The 22,280-nt window shown below is 31.4% G+C and overlaps 1 protein-coding gene across 1 annotated transcript in view; it reads left to right on the top strand.

Annotated features, from left to right (window-relative positions):
* The window catches only part of LOC126701389 (ammonium transporter 3 member 1-like), an 88,871-nt gene extending 67,190 nt beyond the window's left edge, over positions 1-21,681 (top strand). Inside the window, exons 2-4 of the mRNA XM_050399467.1 lie at positions 12,594-13,293; positions 15,686-15,971; positions 20,936-21,681. Coding sequence (XP_050255424.1) covers positions 12,640-13,293; positions 15,686-15,971; positions 20,936-21,456 — 1,461 coding nt within the window. The 5' untranslated portion in view covers positions 12,594-12,639 and the 3' untranslated portion in view covers positions 21,457-21,681. The remainder of the gene's footprint in view (positions 1-12,593; positions 13,294-15,685; positions 15,972-20,935) is intronic.
* Positions 21,682-22,280: the final 599 nt, after the last annotated feature.

Genomic DNA, 22,280 nt, shown 5'->3' with positions numbered 1-22,280 from the left:
CACTGGGCACAAGGCAGATGAAGTTTCTAGTGGTGGGCATCGATTATTTCACCAAATGGGTGGAAGTTGAACCATTAGCAAATATCACACAACAAAATGTTAAAAATTTCGTGTGGAAGAACATTGTATGCAGATTTGGAGTGCCCAAGGTATTGGTGTCTGATAACGGACGACAATTTGACAATGCACTCTTCAGGGACTTTTGTGCACACTTCAGAGTTCAAAATCATTATTCCTCACCCGCTCATCCCCGAGCCAATGGCTAGGCTGAAGTTGCAAACCGATCCTTGTTGAAAATCATCAAGACTCGGCTTGAGGGGGCAAAGGGAGTATGGCTAGATGAGTTGCTAGGTGTTCTATGGGCGTACAGGACGACAGTAAGAACCCCTATGGGGGAAACTCCTTTCAAGCTAGCCTATGGAAGCGAAGCAGTCATACCCACAGAAGTACATATGGCCAATCACAGGGTGATGATGTATCAAGATAAAGATAATGAGGAGCAACTCCATTTGAACCTCAATCTAATAGACGAGGTAAGGACAGATGCAGAGCACAGGGCAGCAAAGTACAAGAACCTCATGGCTAGGCAACATGATGCAATGGTGAAGTCAAGGCGTTTCAACATAGGAGATCTTGTCCTGAAAAAGGTCTCTTTGGCAACCAAAAACCCAACTCATGGGAAATTGGGCCCAAATTGGGAAGGATCCTATAGAGTTATCAATTGTAAAAGGTAAGGATTCTACTACTTGGAGGCCTTGGACAGGAGAAAATTGGAACATCCTTGGAATGTGGAGCATCTGAGGAGGTATTATCAGTAAAAGTGAGTCTGGACGAGGTATTACTATGGACGAGCTTGGAGCTTGTCTATCTACTTATGTTCTACTTATGTTTAATGCTGTTTGTGTTTGATACTACTATATTATTTATGTTGTGTCGTGATTATGGACGAAGTTATGGAGTTTGTACTTATTAAATAAAAAAGGCATTAGTATGCATGTGCCTTATCTGTAAACGATATTTATGTTATGTACAAAATGTTGTGTGAATTTCAAATCTCCATGCTATTTTCGTCCAAGCTAACCCATAAGGGGGCTAAAAGATTCAAGAGGAATAAATTCTCTGGACGCAGAGATGTAACGTCTAAATTTTCCTGAGTAAAACAAGGAAAAAACTTAGGCATACTCGTCCAACCCATGGACGAGGAAAAGCCTTATAAAGCATTTTCGTCCAATTTAAAGACGGGAATCAAAAGCCAACTGAAACAATCCAACCTTTGGTCGAGTGAAAAGTTAGGCAAAAGAAACTGGATAGTATGTAAAATTAGCTTGAAGTCTTGAGACGAATAAAGCTGAATAAAAATACTACCTGCAAAGATGAGTTAGACTAACAAAAATAATATGAAGAATATATATATATATATATATATATATATTTTTTTTTCGCCATGGATGAGCCAAAGCTGGAGTTGATATAGATAACAGCATAACAGCATTCGTCCATGTAGAGAGAATAAACCTTCATTCATTAACTAAAGGGTGGACATCCTACGTCCAAAAACCCTTGTTAAGTCAAAAAAACTGAAATGACTGTTTAAAAACCCCGTCCTAAAACCATGGACGAGGCAAGTGTACTTAGGTTACATAAAAAGGTCCTAAAACAGAGGACCAAACAAAAACCAAGTGAAAGGAAAACAAATACAAGGATTGTTTGAGTAAAAGTCTCGTCCTTAAGAAGAAGGGGCATTGGCACTAGGGTCGTCTTGGGGTGGTTGAGTACTGGCATTGTCTTCCACATTGATGTCCTCGAAGCTAGTTTGAAGAAGAGAGTTGGCAGCAGCAGCAAGGTTAAGCTTAATAGAGCTAAAGTCAACTTTTGGAAAGTTTTCCATAGCATCCGCTCTGAACTCCTCAAAACCTGCTACATAATTCTTGTCCAGAAGATCAGTGTATTGCTTGGATGCCTTAAATTCAACCACTGCATCCTCCTTAGCCTTGGACAAAAGGACACTCAGCTCGTCGTTCCTTTTCTATAAATGATCAAGACGAGTGCCTTTCTCCGCTGCATCAGTCTTCAACTCCTCAATCAATTTCTGGAACTTAGTTCAAAATTTTAAAATTTTTGATTAGATGGCATACGTGGCGCAAAATTAGACTCTAATTGAATTTCAATTTAAAATCTAATTGGATTTTCTATATAGATGACTTATAAACTTGAATTGTTTTTAGTTCTACAAAGAAAAAGGCTCATAAATATAAAATCATTCAAAAATTAGGTTTTTTTGGTTTACTTATATTAGACTCCTCATTTTTTTACATTAAATTAACTCATTCGGTACAAAAATTAAAAAAAAAAAAAAAAAAACTTAGATTAGGTGGGACACACGTCGCAAAATTAAAATCTAATTGAAATCCAATTTTTACATTGAATTAACTCACTTGGCACAAAAATTTAAAAACTTAGATTAGATGAGACACATGGTGCAAAATTATACTCTAATTGAATTCCAATCTGAAATCTAATTGGATTTTCTCTCAACTTTACTTATTATTATATATATATAGATTATGAGTTATGTATATTTAAACCTAGAAAATCAATGATCTGTGTAATAAATAAAACACCTTATACCACCATCTAAAACTCAAAGTACGTGAATAAAATTTTTGGGATGTTAAAATTTAGTGGGGGTATTTTAGACATTATACAATATAATATTTTAAGAATCATAAACTTTCATTAAGGTTTAACTAAGAGAATAACAATATGACATATTTACTATTTTCAAAAATATTAAGAGAAAAATTGCTTAATTTTTAAAATTAAGGAGGAATTGTGAACTATCCTAAACATAAAGGATGAAAAGTGTTTTTATCCTAAGTTTTTTTATTTTTTGTGTGTGTAAAACTTTGTGTTTTTACTTAAAAAGATGCGTAAAGATAAAAATATAATAAAAAAAAATACAAAAAGTCAACCTAAGAAAACTGTATATGAAATAGTGAATTTTGGCTCAGCAGATTGGTATAACATTTTAAAAAAATGCCTTTATAATTTTGTTATATTTTATTTTAACTTGCGAAAAATTGATATTTTCACAAATATGTCTTAAAAAATTGATACTTCAGTAGTTGTGAATATATTATGATGACAAGAAGATGTCTTAATATTTTCACAAGAAAAATATTATGTCTTCAACATTTGCACAACAAATCATAAATAGTTGGTTGTTACGAGTTATTATTAGGGGGTAAAAAAGTAATTTCATTGGTAAGTTTAAATTAGAACCAATAACAATTTACCACCTATGATTTGTTACAAAAGTATTGTGAAAAATGTTGTGGATGTAGCACTTCTTTTTTCACAATACCTTTACTTTTATTCTTAGTTAGTTCTAGTATGATATTTTATATTGATCTATAAGGAATTAACATCTCAACAATTGTGAAAATATTGTGACAATTTATTGTGTTAACTAACAGCTCTATATATATATATATAAAAAGAAAAAAAGAGTTGACCAGGTGATACTATTGAAAAGAAAAAGAAGGCTAGTGAACAATGCAAATTGTACAAACCAAAAAAAAAAAAAAAAAAAAAAAATGTTGCTATACTATAACTTTACGCATTCATACTTTTCTTATGAAAGTGTTGTGAAAAATGTTATGGATGTAGCACATTTTTTTTTTTTTTTTTTTTTTTTTTTTTTTTTTTTTTTTACTTGTAGTTAGTTTTAGTATGATTTTTTATTTTGACCTTTTAGGAATTAACACCTCAACAATTGTAAAAATATTGTGATAGTTTATTGTGTTAACTAACAGCTCTATATATATAAAAATAGAATTACAAAAAGAAAAAAAAGAAAAAGAAAAGAAGCAAAACAGTTCAAAATGTTGAACAAACCAAATTACTGTAGCTTTTTACTGAAGTTTTAGCACATTCGCGCTTTATGTATATGTACGCACGGGCGGAAAGAGAACAGCTCACGGTTCGTGAACGATCAATATTATTTTATATATATCACAAAAAGGTTATTGCGGTTAATTTGTACTAATGATATATATATTATATGATAATGACCTGTATTAAGCGAATTTTCTAGAAATGCCAAAACATGCTTTAAAGTTTAAAGTAATGCATTGACCCCTACGTGAGAGATGGATATCTATAACTGAGCACATGAAATAAATAAATATATATATATTTATATATATATATATATATATATAGAGAGAGAGAGAGAGAGAGAGAGAGATGTTAACCAATGCCCTTAGGACATTGGTTTAAGAACTATTTTCAGAGACATTTTAGTGAGAGAATGATAAAACAATAAATGTTGTATTCTTTTTATATTTCTCATAAAAGTGGTGTCAAAACTTTTCTATTGTGGTTTTTTAACAATTTCCCTCACCGCGCACCCTTGGTGCAGTAGTCACTTTACAAGTATAAGTGCTTGTGGAGTATGGAGGGTAAGGACTAGAGTTCAGGTTTTCAGGAGGAAGTTTCACACACATATATACTTAGATTAGAGTAAAGTAGAATTTCTATTTTGTATCAAAAAAAAAAAAAAAAAAAAAGGAGAAACTTTTTTTTTTGGTTACAAATTGATGTGATAATATGTGATAATGCCAAGTATTAATGTATGGGATCTATTGATTCCGCCTTTATCGTAACAATAATCATGAAAGATGTGATGACTAATTTGTAACCTTTCTGCAAAATTCATAGCATTCCAAAACAACTTGATCATTTAATTAAGAAAACCTTAGAAAGAATCCAAGGAGAAAAATTGAATGCGAGTATACTTTATATTTATTAGAAAAAGGAAATAAAGTAAATGCAAGTCATGGCCTACACGCTGTGTCCACCGTGAATAGTTGAAGGATTCGAAAGAGAGAATATTCAGTTCTTTGCATATGAGTTTAGATTCTATTCCAAATATGAACTCACGAGATATTGGTGTTTCTTTCTTACTTACAGTTGTCCCTTTAGTTTAGTGTTTAGATGGGTCAAGCTAGCCAATACGACAAAAACCGTCTTTAATTTCAATCTTCTACACCATATATAATCTGTTCCTTCCTTTATTTCATGGTCTACAATAATATGTTAATGACTATTAAAATGAACCATTTGCAAATTACAATCATAAAAGTACACAAAAAGGGTTCATCATGGGTTCAGATCCAATGCCCTCAATTGTTGATTATTAAAAGAGTTGTTTAGATTTTATTTAACATCATTCACTTTTAAATAGTTCTAAAAAATACTTTTAAATAAATATTTTTTTATAGAACTTTTTAAATAAATATCGATAAGTATAATTTTAACATTTGAGTAATGTTATCACAACATTAATTTATCAATTTTTCAGATTTATCGCATCCACTGGCATAATTTTTTTTTTCAATAATTCATGGGTTTAGATCCAATGCCCCCAATTGTTGATTGTTAAACGAGTTGTTTAGATTTTATTTAACATCATTAACTTTTAAATAGTTCTAAAAAATAATTTTAAATAAATAATTTTTTATAGAACTTTTTAAATAAATATCAATAAGTATAATTTTAATATTTGAGTAATGTTATCACAACATTAATTTATCAATTTTTCAGATTCATCGCATCCACTAACATATATATATATTTTTTTTTTCAATAATTCATGGGTTTAGATCCAATGCCCCCAATTGTTGATTATTAAACGAGTTGTTTAGATTTTATTTAACATCATTGACTTTTAAATAGTTCTAAAAAATACTTTTAAATAATTATTTTTTTATTGAAATTTTTAAATAAATATCAATAAGTATAATTTTAACATTTGAGTAATGTTATCACAACATTAATTTATCACTTTTTCAGATTCATCGCATCCATTGACATAATTTTTTTTTTCAATAATTCAATTGTTAGGAGAATGAAGAATATATAAATCACAATGTTATTTTTTTAAATAATTCAGTTGTTACAATAATGGAAGACAGGAGATTTAAACATGGACGTTATCATTAGAAACACTAAAAAGTATTAATTGAATTATAAACAAACATTATATTATTATTAAACTTATTATTAACATTTACTAGTTATAGGCCCGTACGTTGCACGGTTTTATGAAAAAACTTATAAAATATATGTATAAATAATTATATATTTCAATAATTATTATAACAAAATCAGTGCTAATTTGTTAGTGACTTGAAGTATTGTTAAAAATAATGTCAATGATTAAAAAATGTCAGAAGTATTTTTTTTCCTTTGGAAAATCTTTGAATACTTATTTGTACACTATGTTTTTAGAGTATCCTTGTTCTTCTTTGTCATTGTTCTTTATTAAAATCTTTAGACATAGTATTATAAAAATTGGTCACTTTTAAAAGATAGAATTATTCGAAGAATAATAACCTTTAATTTGTTCTAATTATAGAACCTATCATAATTTTTGCTTCTTGTACGTTGCATGATTTTATACATAAATTCATATAATACAAAATTTATTTGAGAAACAAAAAGAAAATGAATAGTTTGAATTGTAAAAGAGACACTACGTGTAAATGAAAAAAAATTGCAGAGCTCTACATATATATTACAGACCTTTTTTAGGATGCTTGGAATCTTTTATGACAAACCTGGAAAACAAAATTAAGAAAAAAATTAAACTGAGTTAAAAAAAAGAAATTGAACCATATAGATTGTAAAATTGCATATGAGTCTATGACCATTTAATACCATGCTTTAAAATAAATCATATTATATTATATTATATTTATATATAATAAAAGTTGGGCTTAGACATCATGGTTGTGCCACATGACTTCACCAAATTGCAGAAATGTTATTAAATTTTTAGATTTTTAAAAAACTAAAAAGGAATAGTATACTATCAGGATTCTAATTCATTCTTATCATCAAATAAAATCAGAATAACATTATTTTTTTTATTTGTTAGGATATATTTCTTAAATTAAGAAATAATATTTAACATACAAAAATTTAATTTAGATAATGTATATCATCTAATTAACATTATTTTTTTTATTTGTCAAGGGATAATATTTAACATACAAAAATTTAATTTAGATAATATTTATCATCTAAATTTTCAAAATTTTGATTCTACTCTAATTAAAAGTCTATTTTAAAATTTTTCTAAATTTGAATCTCATCCCACGTTTTTGTTGTTTCTATTTTCCTCAAGTTGCAACTTAAATTTTAGCTGATGCCGCACTTTGCATCCTCTTTGCAATTTAAAACCAAAAATATAAAAAGATTAATGAAGAATTTGTTGGGGATAGAAAATTATACTAATAATTAGCAAAAAAATATTAATTAATGTTGCAAATGGATACATAATTCTATGCACACTTTACATAAGTAAATGATGATATTCAAAATAAAAATAAAAAGTAAAAAGGGAACAACATGAATAAATCATACTTGACAAAATTTATTTCATTTTGTTTGATAAATTATATAAAATAAATCCTATTAACTTAGTTTTAGTGTATTTAAATGATCTAGGAAAATAATGAAGCATATACTTTTGAGCCTAATCACATCTAGCAAAATAATAAAGCATTCAAAATAAAGGTAATTTAAGTTCATATATGCTTGCATGAGATACGTACTTGTCCATAATAGCAATGGAAGCCTCATCTTTGAGATGAAGAATCAATATAATGCTAATAAAAAAAAATTTAAAAAAAAAAATAGTGAGAAAGAGAACGTGGTTGATTTTTTTATTTATATATATATATATATATAAAGGAACTTCTTGTGTTCCTTTGGAGGCTGTTTCTCAAAATTCTTATTCTGATAGATTTTTTTTTTTTTTTGGTTTAAAATGTCATTAACGTAGAAATTATCAAATTAATGGAGATATATACTGTTTTTTGGCACATATGAGATTATCAAATTCATGGAGATATATACCATTTCTTGGGATAGATTTATATTAATCACCTCTTGAAGAATTTGGATTTTGCTTATCCCTTAATAATAAAAAACGTGAACAATGAACAGTGGGATGAGATTTAAATTTAGAATTTTTTTAATTGTTTGTCAGTGACAATCTTCTTTGTCTCAAACTTTCTTTCTTTCTCTATTCTAGAAAATTTGAAGTATTGCAATTTTATACAACTCAGAGAAAAACAAAGACTATATAGACTTTTAGTGGCATTAGTCTTCCACCATTGTAGACCCCTCTCACGTGCTATTTTAGTATTTGAGGATGCAAAGTGCAGCTTCAACTAAAATTTAAGTTGCAACTTGAGAAAAATAGAAACAACAAAAATGTGGGATGAGATTCAAATTTAGAAAAATTTTAAAATAGACTTTTAATTAGAGTAGAATTAAAATTTTGAAAATTTAGATGATAAATATTATCTAAATTAAATTTTTGTTTGTTAAATATTATTCCTTAACAAATAAAAAAATAATTGTGGGCCAGAAAATTCATGGCCCAGGCCCGCTCTACATCAAGGCCTAGGGCCTGATCAGAGGAGACCTATTGTCAAGGATGAGTTGAATGCACGGATAGGATAAGTGAAAAGGCTGCCAATACTGTAGTAGAGAACTTTGTGCCTGACAAGCCCCTATTCTTGACCATGCTATTCAACCTTTACGTCTACTCCCAACCACTTGAGGTATGGGCTGATAGGACAAGTCCTCTGCCCCAAAGGTAGAGCTTACACGTGGACCCTAAAGAGAGGAAGGAATACGAGTATAAAAGGAAACGAAAGCCAAAAGAAGGAGGGGGGGGGGAAGAACTTGATGCTCCTCAGACTAAGTCCGAGGAGTCCAACCCTTCAGGCTACACCGCCGTTGGGCTTTAATGTTCAGGCCGAACTCCCTTCTACATGAGCCCCCCTAAAATCAGGAGCAGACCGTTGCCCAGTGATCAAAGGCAAGCCTTTTAAGCCCATTTCTCTACAAATCATATTGTGAGGGATCTTTTATGTATGAGCCCAACGTCATTCTTGGGCCGTTAAACAATCGTGTCCCTATAATTGGCGCCGTCTGTGGGAAGGCTTACGCGTTGGCGCAGGTGGCGTTTGAGTCAACTCTCTAGCAAGCAGAGATTCGCAGATTTTCCTCCATCTCCGGTGACATGCAGTTGTTGTTCCGACACAAACTTCTGCCAGGGGCTACGCCATGTAATGCCAGCGGCGCGGGCAGTTCTAGGGGCTTCTGGCCTCAAGCCAACTCTCCCCGCCATGGTCAAGGGGCTGACTTTCAAAAAAGCAAATAAGTACAAAAAGTACACAAAGAAAAACCACAAGTTTTTGACAGAACCAATGCCTTGCATGGTCCTCGGACTCAAGCCTATGGGGAAACCAAGTACTCAAAAGAAAAACCACAAGTTTTGGACAGAACCAAGGCCTTGCATGGTCCTCGGACTCAAGCCTATGGGGAAACCAAGTACTCAAAAGAAAAACCACAAGTTTTGGACAGAATCAAGGCCTTGCATGGTCCTCGGACTCAAGCCTATGGGGAAACCAAGTACTCAAAAGAAAAACCACAAGTTTTGGACAGAACCAAGGCCTTGCATGGTCCTCGGACTCAAGCCTATGGGGAAACCAAGTACTCAAAAGAAAAACCACAAGTTTTGGACAGAACCAAGGCCTTGCATGGTCCTCGAACTCAAGCCTATGGGAAAACCAAGTACTCAAAAGAAAAACCACAAGTTTTGGACAGAACCAAGGCCTTGCATGGTCCTCGGACTCAAGCCTATGGGGAAACCAAGTACTCAAAAGAAAAACCACAAGTTTTGGACAGAACCAAGGCCTTGCATGGTCCTCGAACTCAAGCCTATGGGAAAACCAAGTACTCAAAATAAAAACCACAAGTTTTGGACAGAACCAAGGCCTTGCATGGTCCTCGGACTCAAGCCTATGGGGAAACCAAGTACTCAAAAGAAAAACCACAAGTTTTGAACAGAACCAAGGCCTTGCATGGTCCTCGGACTCAAGCCTATGGGGAAACCAAGTACTCAAAAGAAAAACTACATTACATGGACCTTCGAATCTATCCGAGGAGAACTCTCCATTAACAATTGGGTCAATTCCTAAACTGCATGGACTCTCAAGTCTGCTCCAGGATCCTCAGTACCAAAGGGATTGGTGCAATATAGAGCAATGTGTTACCAGAAACACAATCGGAGTCCCTTATTGCTCGGTCACCCCCTTGGATGAATTATTTAGAGTTTATCGTTCTCTGATGGTCTCCTCGCACTTATTACAGAATATTCGGCTGTTATCTCGGTTAGTTTTCTAAGTTTAATTTACTGTGAATTGTCGTTATTATGCCTGGTAATGTCGGTAAATTCAAATTAGTTGGATTATGTTTCAAGATTTCCTGTTCTAAGTATCATTGAAGAAAAACACACATGGAGCATACCCATTCACAAAGTAGTGTTGCAAAAAAAAGATATTCAAAACAAGTAAATAAATTTCCCTTTTATTAAAACAAAGAAATAGTACAGTGTACAATGAAAAGCTGGAGTCAGCTTATACTAAAGCTAACTACATAATCGAAAAGAAAGATACAAGCGAATAAGATAAAGCCGAGGAGGTAGTACAGAGGAGAGGTTGGCTGCTGCTTCAAGACTTTGTTCTTCCTCAAAACTTTTACATGCCCATAACTCAGGCAGTAAAAGAACCCAAAGTGGGGCCTGCACCATTGAAGAAAAGGTGCAGAGAGCGCCCAGCTTCAGGCTAGCGCAGCCGAAGAAAAGGTGCAGGGAACCCAACTTGAGGCCCACACCGTTGAAGAGAAGGTGCCGGGAACCGGAAGTTGAGGAGCCTACACCAAAATTTGCCTACGACAAGGCAGACGGCGCTGATGGTGGAAAATCTTTCTTCTGACACACCAAAAATCTGGCGTGACCAGAACCTGCTTCGGATTTTGACTAAAAGAAGGGAGGGTACCGTTCCCCCCCATGTCTAAGCGGAAAGACACCTTAAATCTGTGCCTCCCCTGCTCAGGCCACATCACTTTACATCTTGGAAGGGTCCGGTGCCTCTGTGGCGGGTGAAGTTCCCCCGTCTCCATCCAAGCCTCAAACATATGGCGCAAAGGGAAGATGACACCGGAGGAGGGTACTGGGTATGGACAAAGGGTTATAATTCTGAAGAGAGTAGAAGGGTTTGTATGCCAGGAGAGCAACCACCTGTCCTACTTATATAGAGGGTAAGGAGGTGTCATGTAATTTAATTTAAGCAAATTCCCAAGACGCGCTACAGACAAGGCAGCTCTGGCTCAATTTCCCACACCATCCACAACCGTAGGATCTCAAGATCCTCAGGAAGGCGCGCTTCGATTGTTGAAACTTCAGAGTACTCGTGAACGAAGAGATGACTCTTGACTTGGCACGTTTCCCAGGTGAATGTAAAAACACAAGTATGAGTGGAGTGCAGAACTTGAACGAGCCATGATGTGGGCCCAAAGTCACCAAAACCCTCCTCCCCAACTAAAAGTCGGGCAGTAGGATTTTGAGGGGCTATTGTGGGCCAGAAAATTCATGGCCCAGACCCGCTCTACATTAAGGCCCAAGGCCTGATCAGAGGAGACCTATTGTCAAGGATGAGTTGAATGCACGGATAGGATAAGTGAAAAGGCTGCCAATACTGTAGTAGAGAACTCTGTGCCTGACAAGCCCCTATTCTTGACCATGCTATTCAACCTTTACGTCTACTCCCAACCACTTGAGGTATGGGCTAATAGGACAAGTCCTCTGCCCCGAAGGTAGAGTTTACACGTGGACCCTAAAAAGAGGAAGGAATACGAGTATAAAAGGAAACGAAAGCCAAAAGAAGGAGGGGGGGGGGGGGGGGAAGAACTTGATGCTCCTCGGACTAAGTCCGAGGAGTCCAACCCTTCAGGCTACACCGCCGTTGGGCTTTAATGTTCAGGCCGAACTCCCTTCTACATGAGTCCCCCTAAAATCGGGACCAGACCGTTGCCCAGCGATCAAAGGCAAGCCTTTTAAGCCCATTTCTCTACAAATCATATTGTGAGGGATCTTTTATGTATGAGCCCAACGTCATTCTTGGGCCGTTAAACAATCGTGTCCCTACAATAATGTTAATTAGATGATATATATTATCTAAATTAAATTTTTGCATGTTAAATATTATCTCTTAATTTAAGAAATATATCCTAACAAATAAAAAAAATAATGTTAATCTAATTTTATTTGATGATAAGAATGAATTAGAATCCTGGTAGTATACTATTTCTTTTTAATTATTTAATAATCTAAAAGTTTAATAAAATTTTTGCAATTTGGTGAAGTCATGTGACGCAATCACGACGTCTAAGCTCAACTTTTATTATATATAATATAATATAATATGATTTGAATAATTAGTTAATTAATCAAAGGCAAATTTTGATCCATGCCTATTGCAACGTGTCACCATCAAAGTATCCATTGTTGAAATGTCAAAATCTATAGTCTATAGTACTCTATGCCATAACCTTGACTTTTAAAAGCTCACGCTAGTCTTCTTTCTTTATAACTCCTCTCTCTCTCGCTCTCTACAGTTTTTCTTTTCAACTCCTTAACACACAACATTCACACATACACACACACACAGATTGGCTTTGCTTGCTTTAATTGTAGCTAGAGAGCCACAGCTAGACATGGCTACTCCACCAATACCAATAGCTTACCAATCCGGCACATCTCTAGCAGTGCCATATTGGTTGAACAAAGGAGATAACGCATGGCAAATGATATCAGCCACACTGGTTGGTCTACAAAGTGTGCCAGGGCTTGTCATACTCTATGGTAGTATTGTCAAGAAAAAATGGGCTGTAAACTCAGCTTTCATGGCTTTATATGCTTTTGCAGCTGTGGTAATTTGTTGGGTTACATGGGCATACAAGATGTCCTTTGGTGATAAGCTCCTTCCCTTCTGGGGCAAAGCTGGACCAGCTTTAGGCCAGAAGTTCCTTTTGAAATGGGCTGCACTACCTGAATCTACGCAGTATAATAGTACTGGTGGGATAGAGACGGCTATGGTTAACCCATACTACCCCATGGCAACGATGGTGTGGTTTCAGTGTGTGTTTGCTGCAATCACTTTGATACTTTTAGCTGGATCTTTGTTGGGGAGGATGAATTTTAAGGCATGGATGATGTTTGTGCCACTTTGGCTTACTTTCTCTTACACTGTAGGAGCATTCAGTTTGTGGGGTGGTGGGTTCTTGTTCCATTGGGGTGTCATGGACTATTCTGGTGGTTATGTCATTCATCTTTCTTCTGGGATTGGTGGATTCACAGCTGCTAACTGGGTCACCTCTCTCTCTCTCTCTCTCTCTCTCTATATATATATGAAGATATTTTCCTCAATATATATATATATATATATATATATGAAAATATTAATTACTAATTATTACTTAGTATTATATCAAGATATTAATTAATTTTTGGTATAAACCGAATTCAAACTTAAATTCTTACTCATATTATGTTCGTGCGATATACGGTTTAATTAAGAATCATATATAACTTAAACAAAAGATAACAACTACTAAGTTTTTGTATTTATCTAAAAATTGATAGAGATGTATAGAAAAAATCAATAAGAACAATTATAATTTTATGTCTATCCATGAGGTGTTTTAAAAAAAAATAAAAAAATCGAATTAAAGGTTGATATTAGTAATTGTATACGTGTACTATGATTGTTTTTTTCTTTTTAATTGATGTTGATATGAACAATTAGTGTGAAACCAAAATTCTAATCCCCTGGAATGCTAGAACTCATAAATCATAAATGAAGTAGATCTCCTATTGCTAATAAAATAAATTACTTAGAAGTTATAGATAAATTAATAATAAAAGGATTAGATGAAGAATTTGGATTGTATTCAAATTGAATTTTTTATCAACTTAGAAATTATAGGAGAAGAAGATAAGAACAAAATATATATATATATATATATATATATATTTAAAAATCTAACAAAATTTCTACAATTTTGTGAATTCACATGGCACAACCATGGCTTCTAAGCTCAACTTTTATTATATAGTATATGATTTAAAGATAAAAAAGTTTACTAATTGAGTTAATTGGAGTCTCTAATTCTTTCACTATTTACTCTTTTTGAAAACATAGTATCAAACACATTTGTTTGTATTATGAGTACTCAAACAAAATACATATTAAAAGTGGGTTGCAGTTAACTCAACTAGTAAGGTTTTTTATATTAATTAATTTTTGGAATAAACTGAATTCAAACTTAAATTCTTATTTAAAGATAAAGAAGTTTACTAATTGAGTTAATTGGAGTCTCTAATTCTTTCACTATTTACTCTTTTTGAAAACATAGTATCAAACATATTTGTTTGCATTATGAGTACTCAAACAAAATACATATTAAAAGTGGGTTCCAGTTAACTCAACTGGTAAAGTTTTTAATAGTTAAATAAGAGATTTGAGATTTAATTTCCGCTCACACCAAAAACTGACTAGTGTCTTGGTCTGATAATAGAAAAACTATTATCATAAATGGAGGCCATAGTTTAAAACTTTCTTTAAAAAAAAAAAAAAAAAAAAAAATTCAACCATAGTTTTTATATTATTTTGAAAAACAAAACTAGTCATTACGGCTACCAAACGGGCCTTATTCTATACTCGTTTCTCATACACTTAAGGTGAAAAAAAGAGAAGGTCAATGTTTTGCCACTTCAATTGAGACATTATTAATGCATACCAATAAGTTTTTTGTATACGAATTAGTTATTACTTAAGAAGGTCTATGTCATCTTGTAGGGTTTTCTTGTCCACCCACTTCTTAAATTTAAAAATCAATTGAAAGATGAATTAATAAAAAAAAAAAAAAAAAAAAAATTAGAGCAAGAAAGATGAATTTATAATTATAAAATTTTTATGAACATTGATGTGCTATACTTTCTTTGGTAGATTAATTACTACTTCATAAGCTAGATTTGTTTTTTCGGTATGAGCTTGACTAATTCAATTCTTACAAAAATAGATTTTTTTGCAATTTTTTAGAAACTTCAATAAGCTAAGAGAGAGAGAGAGAGAGAGAGAGAGAGAGAGAGAGAGAGAGTTTTCAATTTTCTTGGTTGAAAAAGCAAGTGTTGCGGGAGTATTACAATCTTTTTGCTGTTTACTTGTTCAATATTAATAATTCCGGTTGCTTTGCGATTAAATCTTTTAGTTCACCCTTGACTTAGTACTTAGTACAATGGAACGTTATTAGTATATGATTAATTATGTTCAATGAATCTTGTATTATATTAATTGATGAAAGTTGCTATTTTAGATTCCATTTGGTTTTGAATATCCATTCCCCATGATCGTCATGTGTTTGACTTGTAATATATAATAAGACATATATACACGTAAATAAATATTAAGAATTTGAAGGCGTGAAGGAATCAAGATGCATGGTGAGTGGGTGACAATTTTAATTGAATGACAACAATGTTATACACACAACAAAATTTCACAAATTTTCTCACAATTTATTGAAGTACCTGATTGTGATTTATAACGTATTACTTTCATGTGCGTGAACCATCACATACGTTATTTTTATCACAGATTAATTACAAACAACCACTCTCAATAGTTGTGAATTTTGGTGTAAAATTAATTAGTTATACCCTTACTATCTTATTAGACTGATCTTTTCAATGATGATGCAGGTGGGACCAAGATTGAAAAGAGACAGAGAGAGATTTCCTCCAAACAATGTATTGTTGACACTGGCAGGAGCAGGGTTACTGTGGATGGGATGGGCAGGATTCAATGGTGGAGATCCATATGCAGCCAATATAGATTCTTCCATGGCTGTTCTAAACACCAACATTTGTGCTGCTACTAGCCTCCTGATGTGGACATCGCTAGACGTTATTTTCTTCAATAAACCCTCAGTCATTGGAGCCGTCCAGGGCATGATCACTGGCCTTGTTTGCATCACACCCGGTGCAGGTGATATTATCAACTATCTTAATTAGTTTCTAATTATTTACATGATGATGATTTATAAAGTTATTCACATGTATTATTTAAACACATCACATGATTCATTAAAAAAATTATGTAACTAAAAACATTTGAGAATGATATCTTCAATCATCACATAATTGATTGGAAGATGATAGATCAAAACTGGTTTGAAGTCAATTTTTTTCTTTATTATCTGTCTATATATATATATATATATATATATATTTTAAGAACAACACAAATACTACAATATAAAATAAAATACATATTAACTTATACTCTAGGGCATCGAACATTGATATTTTATTATGTACTTAAAAGATTCTGTAAATAGATTTCCTCTCAATTGGGGTATTATTTTTTTACATTGAATTATATATATATATATATATATATATATATATATGTATATATATTTGTTGGAAATAATTTATATACACCTAACGTATCAATTTCTCCTTCATATGATTTTGCACTTGCAAGCTGCATGTTAGTTCATTTTGAGCCTTAACTTGAGTAAACTATCTTTCTTTTCTTTCATTTTTAATTGTATCTTTGCTTGATGCAAGAAAAATCATGAAAAACAAAAATTAATATGTATATACATGTTCACTGCGAATGCAAAACCTATCCATCAATTTTTAACAGAAAAACTATTAAAGTGCTAAAGAAAAGTACTACCTTTCAGAACCGGCATGGCTAAAGTCCACTTCATGCCAAATCATGGACTAATAAAATATAATTTTGCATAGTTTTTGTTATATTTCTAAATTACAATTATTCATGCTTGTATCTTACATAATCCTCTTGTACATGTAGACTTTAAAAACTATTTCTATTACATAATCCTCTTGTACACGTTATACTCAAAAACTATTTCTATTCAAAATGAAATAGGATTAATTAAGCCTTAATGTTATTATATTTCATGATTCTTTTGAGTAAAATACAAGTATAAAATAATTTTGGGAAATAGAATCTGGAATTCTTGCCAGCTTATGGAATATTGGCATGATATCAGTTGGCTTAATTAAGTACTCTCTAATTATTATTATTATTATTATTATTATTATTATGGAGATAGTTTCTCCCTTACGTTAAACCTCACTTCAGTCGATGGAAGCAGGAATATTCAATTGACAACAATACACTTTATTAGTCAAGTGAATCAACTAACACCACATTACATGATTTTCATTTAATTCATCTTTGTAATGCTACATTATTAGGGGGAAAAGTCAACAAAAAATGAGGATGTTTTTATTATTATCTTACACTAGTTGCAGACCTGTGCGTTGCACAAGATAAATTTTTTTTAGGATGATCTCATTAAATATATTTGGGGTACATAATAACACTCTTCTCCCTTGAGGTTTAGAGAAATGACCCTTCGCCTCAAACCTAAAGGGAAAAAACATTTCCCTCTCTCGGGGTTTGAAGAAATTAACACTCTCTTCTTTTGTTTATATTAATAAAAAAATGTTTTAAATTCCTTTAGAATCTATTTATAAATATTATTTAACCATGGCCATAAAAAAAATTACTCATAAATTTAGAATGAAAATAAAAAATTTATAAAGTGCCAAAACATTTGAAATGGCAAATCTCTCCATAACTCATTGAGAAAAGAAAAGGGAAAAAAAAAAAAAAAAAAAAAAAAAAAGAAGCAAAAGTAATTACTTAAAATTTTGAAACACTTTAATTTAAAATTTTAAAATAAGAGATTTTAACTTTGAAATTAAGGATAATTTTTGAAACCTACCCTTAAGCATAGGCAAGTTAGTACACAATATTTTAACATTAATTTAATAAAGTTTGGTCAAACAAATGTAAAGAGGGAAAATATTTTTTCCCTTCAAGTTTGGGGTGGAGTGTCATTTCTCCAAACCTCAAGTAAGTGGAATGTAATTACCCCTATATTTTATTGTTGTTGTTGTTGTTATTTTAGTTATTAATAATTGATTTTTCATTTTCTTTTAAGTTAATAAAAACCTTACATATACATGTTTTTTTTTTTAATAGAATATACATTTTTTTTAACCTTTACATATACTTTTTTGTAATGTGAATTTTTACATATACCTTAAGTAAACTCTATAATATATTCCATTTCTTTAGATGTGTAAAATTATAGACTACTACTTCATAATGATAGTAGTTAATTAGTTTTATCATTTTTTTTATAATCTCATTTTTAACGTTTTTTTTTTTTACTATTATTATATATTTACTAGCTGATGATTTGTATAACAGAAGTGTTAAATGAGATGTAATATCGTTCATTAGATTTTTAAAAGTAATTGTGTATGAAGATTATATATATATATATATATATATATATATATATATATATAAAAGGTTAAATGAAATGTCAAAAAAGAGATTTTTAACATTTTCTAACTTTATTTCTTATGTAAGTTCTATTATTACAAGAGAACATCTCTATTTAGTTATGAATGGAAATATGGTTTTCATGATTAGTGTTTGATTAGTTTTAAGTTCAAATGTATTACTATGAATGTGTTTAATTATTGTTTATTGATATAATTTTTTTTTTTGATACAAGATAGAATTTCTACTCTAGCCTAATCTAAGTGTATATGTGTGTGAAGCTCCCTCCTGGAGACTTGATCCTTGGCCGTGTAATTTTTTAAGTGAATGTAATGGTTGATTTTATTACACTGTATAGTTTTTAATCTTCTCCGTATTGTTATATTTATTTTATTTTTTTACTTCCCCTTACAGCTTTTTTGTTTTCCAATTAACAGTTATTAATTGGCATTTGACCTTTTTCATTATCTACTCTTTATTACTTGTATTGTTTTTTTTTTCTTTACCATCTCTCTCTCTCTCTCTCTCTCTCTCTCTCTCTCTCTCTCTCTCCATTGGAGACCTATTGTTTTCCAAAATTTGATGATGATCTTATTGCATTAAATATGCATTGTAGTTTTACTTTTCATTTAATTTCGCTACCCTTAAGTTAGTATATCCATAATTATTAGTTTCTTTATGTTATATTTGGTTTGATATCCATGTTATTATTATTATTTTTTTTTTAATTTAGTGTTTCCCAATTGGCATTTATTTTGTATTACATTTTTTCTTTGATGTATTGGGTTTGAGAATGAGTGTGTCTCTAGTATTGCTCCACTTTATAAGGACACTTTAATTTATTGAATTTAAGTAAAATATTAAAATTTTAATTTTTTAAATAAAAAAGGAAGAGAAAATATAAATAATTTAATGATATGGAAAATGTGGGGAGATGAAGAGTGATATTAAGGTAGAGGGTAGTGGGGAGATGAAAAGATAAAGGGAAGGAGAAAGGTTGGATAAAGTGTAAATGTAAAATAAAAAAATAAAAAATGAATACAATTTTTTTAGGATAATTTTATTGATTTGAATTTAAATTGAATAACATAAGATGAGAAGAAAAAAAATATATAACAATAAATACCAACAAAAAGAACAATTGCACAAAAAAGATTTTTTTTTCCTTATAACTCTAATTAAGGTTGATGGCTCTTTTTTATTTTTTATTTTTTATTTTTAAAATTTTTAACATGTGTTTTAGTATTGTGTTTTTTTAAATTTCCCATCATAAAGTCTTTTCTTTCCCTTTTATAGCTTTGATTGAAATTTGGTTTGGATTAATACTTTGTTGTTTTTGGAAATAGGAATTTGTATATGCCTACCAATTGTTTGACTAATAAATTATTATAAAATCTATTTTTTATTTCTTTAGTTTAATTTAAATTTTGGTTAAGATAAAATTGTAATTTTGTGATGAATTTTTGTTATTATGATAATTTCCTTATTCCTTAAAAGATGAGTTGTATATTAGGTAAATGCAACAAATTACATTAGAATTAGAAGAATATGGTTCACCTTAAAAAATATTAATCAAACACAAAAAAATAATAAAATGATATATTTGTGGAGATAAAAAGATTAAAAAAAAAAATACTCGTAAAAATGCAATGCAATGTTTTCCTATAATGCCGCCCTTATTCCCACCCAAAATGTTTTCCTATAATGACATACTTTATCTTTTATCCTCTAAGAAATGCAATGCAATGGCCAAATAATATGCCCCTTTAATATCTTGTCTCTAATCCAATAAACAAAGGCTCATGTCTCCTTTAGGTACAGGTCTATACGGAATTCAATTTTTTTCAATCTTTTCTTTTTTTTCTAAGAAAGAACCATCAACGTTAATTAGAGTTATAAGAATGAACAACAATAGGATAACATTTAACAATTAAAGAGAGAAAAAAGAAAAACAACAACAATTTAAAAAACAAAACTAAATCGCATTAACCTAAAGTAAAATTTTGAAGAACACAAAAAATTATCAACCTAAAGTAGAGATGCAAGAAAAATAAAAAAAATCCACCCAAAAATTGTGAGAGAGAGAACCTTTTTTTTTTTTTTTTGTGAGAGAAAACTATGCATAGAAATGGAAGAGATAGTTACAAATTTATAGTAAGTGTGTGAATAAGAAGGGACAAAATAAAGGAAGATGCAAGAAAAAGAGGAAGAATGATATTAATGTAGAGGGTAGTGGGGAGATGAAAAGGTGAGGGAGAAGGTTGGAAAAAGTGTAAATATTAAAAAAAAAGAAAAAGAAAAAAAGAAAAATGTTATAAATAATTATAGGAAAATTGGAAAGAAAAATGATAATGAGGTGGACGCTGACGTGGCTCAACTAGAGCGTTGCAACAGTAAAAGCTACGCTTCAGCTTTTAGATATATAGATAGACGCATTGCATAGTTTTAGCAAAAGAAATTAATCACACCTTATGCATAAATTAAATGTCAAATATATAGGTCCTTCATATACATGATCAAATTAACCATATTTATTTACTTATGATTACTCAATTATCAATGAGGGGGTACATCATGCAATTATACTTAATTGAATTATTTTCAATTAATCTTAGGTCTTGTTCAAGGATGGGCAGCTATAGTGATGGGAATTTTGTCAGGAAGTGTTCCATGGTTCACTATGATGATAGTACAAAAGAAGTCAAAACTACTCCAAAAGGTTGATGACACACTAGGTGTGTTTCACACCCATGCTGTGGCTGGATTACTTGGTGGAATTCTTACTGGTGTCTTTGCTGAGCCTGAACTATGCAACCTCTTTCTGCCGGTTACAAACTCTAGGGGAGGAGTCTATGGAGGAAACGGAGGAATACAAGTTGGCAAACAGATTGTAGGTGGCTTATTCATCATTGGATGGAACCTTGTTGTCACAACTATCATCTGCCTTGTGATAAAAGTGGTGATCCCTTTGCGTATGCCCGATGATTTATTACTTATAGGGGATGATGCTGCTCATGGTGAGGAAGCATATGCATTGTGGGGTGATGGAGAGAAGTATGATTCTACTAAGCATGGCAATTATTCAGATGAAACAGAGCACCCCAAGCTATCAACTGGTGCTACTCAGGAGGTCTAGACTCTAGAGGGACTTAAATTTATTTTTCCAAGGGCAAAACTTAGTACAGTTATTTAACTCTATTATATTAAGATTTTCAATCATCAATATATATATATATATATATATATATATATAAATAGAGACCTCATGCAAGAGAGCATGAGATTCTTCCATGTACTCTTAAGCCATATCAAAGATAAAACTAAATTTAAAAATAAGAACTCTTTATTTCTTTTGGTTCAATGTTTCAAGACTAATTTTTATTACTTTTATTATTCAATGTTTTAAAACTACTATTTGTTTCATTTGGTTGTTTCAAGACATTTCCTCTTTCTCATACACAGAAAACTCTTTGTATTTCCATTCACCTTTCTAATTTCTACTCCTTTATATATACATGCCCACAGCCCATGGTTTCATGCCATCCTATCTAAAATACACTAAGACAAAACACAATACCGTTTACCTTCAACCTTTCAACGACACTTACATAACTCCAACATTGCAGTACTATTTGATCCTAACCCGTATGAGTAGGCTTTGACCAAGGAAAGAGGCTTGGGTTTTTATTTAGTGATGGTAGCTTATGGTTTTGATGTTATAGTCAAACATTGTGGATTTTGTGAAAGTTGTGATTCACTTTGAGTCTTTGGATGTTTGAGATTTTGGTTTGGGAAAGTCATAAATGTATTTTGCTTTAGAACTAATGAAAAAAAGAAAAAGAAAAATTCTAATTGATTATTTATGAAGTTAGCTATTTTTTTATTCTGTGTTAGAACTCATAATTTGTAGGTTTCTTTGTAGGTTTTTTATTGCTATTTTGTGTAGTATGAGCCATAGTG

The sequence above is a fragment of the Quercus robur genome, chromosome 10 (genome assembly GCF_932294415.1).
Source record: "Quercus robur chromosome 10, dhQueRobu3.1, whole genome shotgun sequence".
Classification (NCBI taxonomy): domain Eukaryota; kingdom Viridiplantae; phylum Streptophyta; class Magnoliopsida; order Fagales; family Fagaceae; genus Quercus; species Quercus robur.
This window is presented reverse-complemented; position numbering and strand designations above follow the sequence as displayed.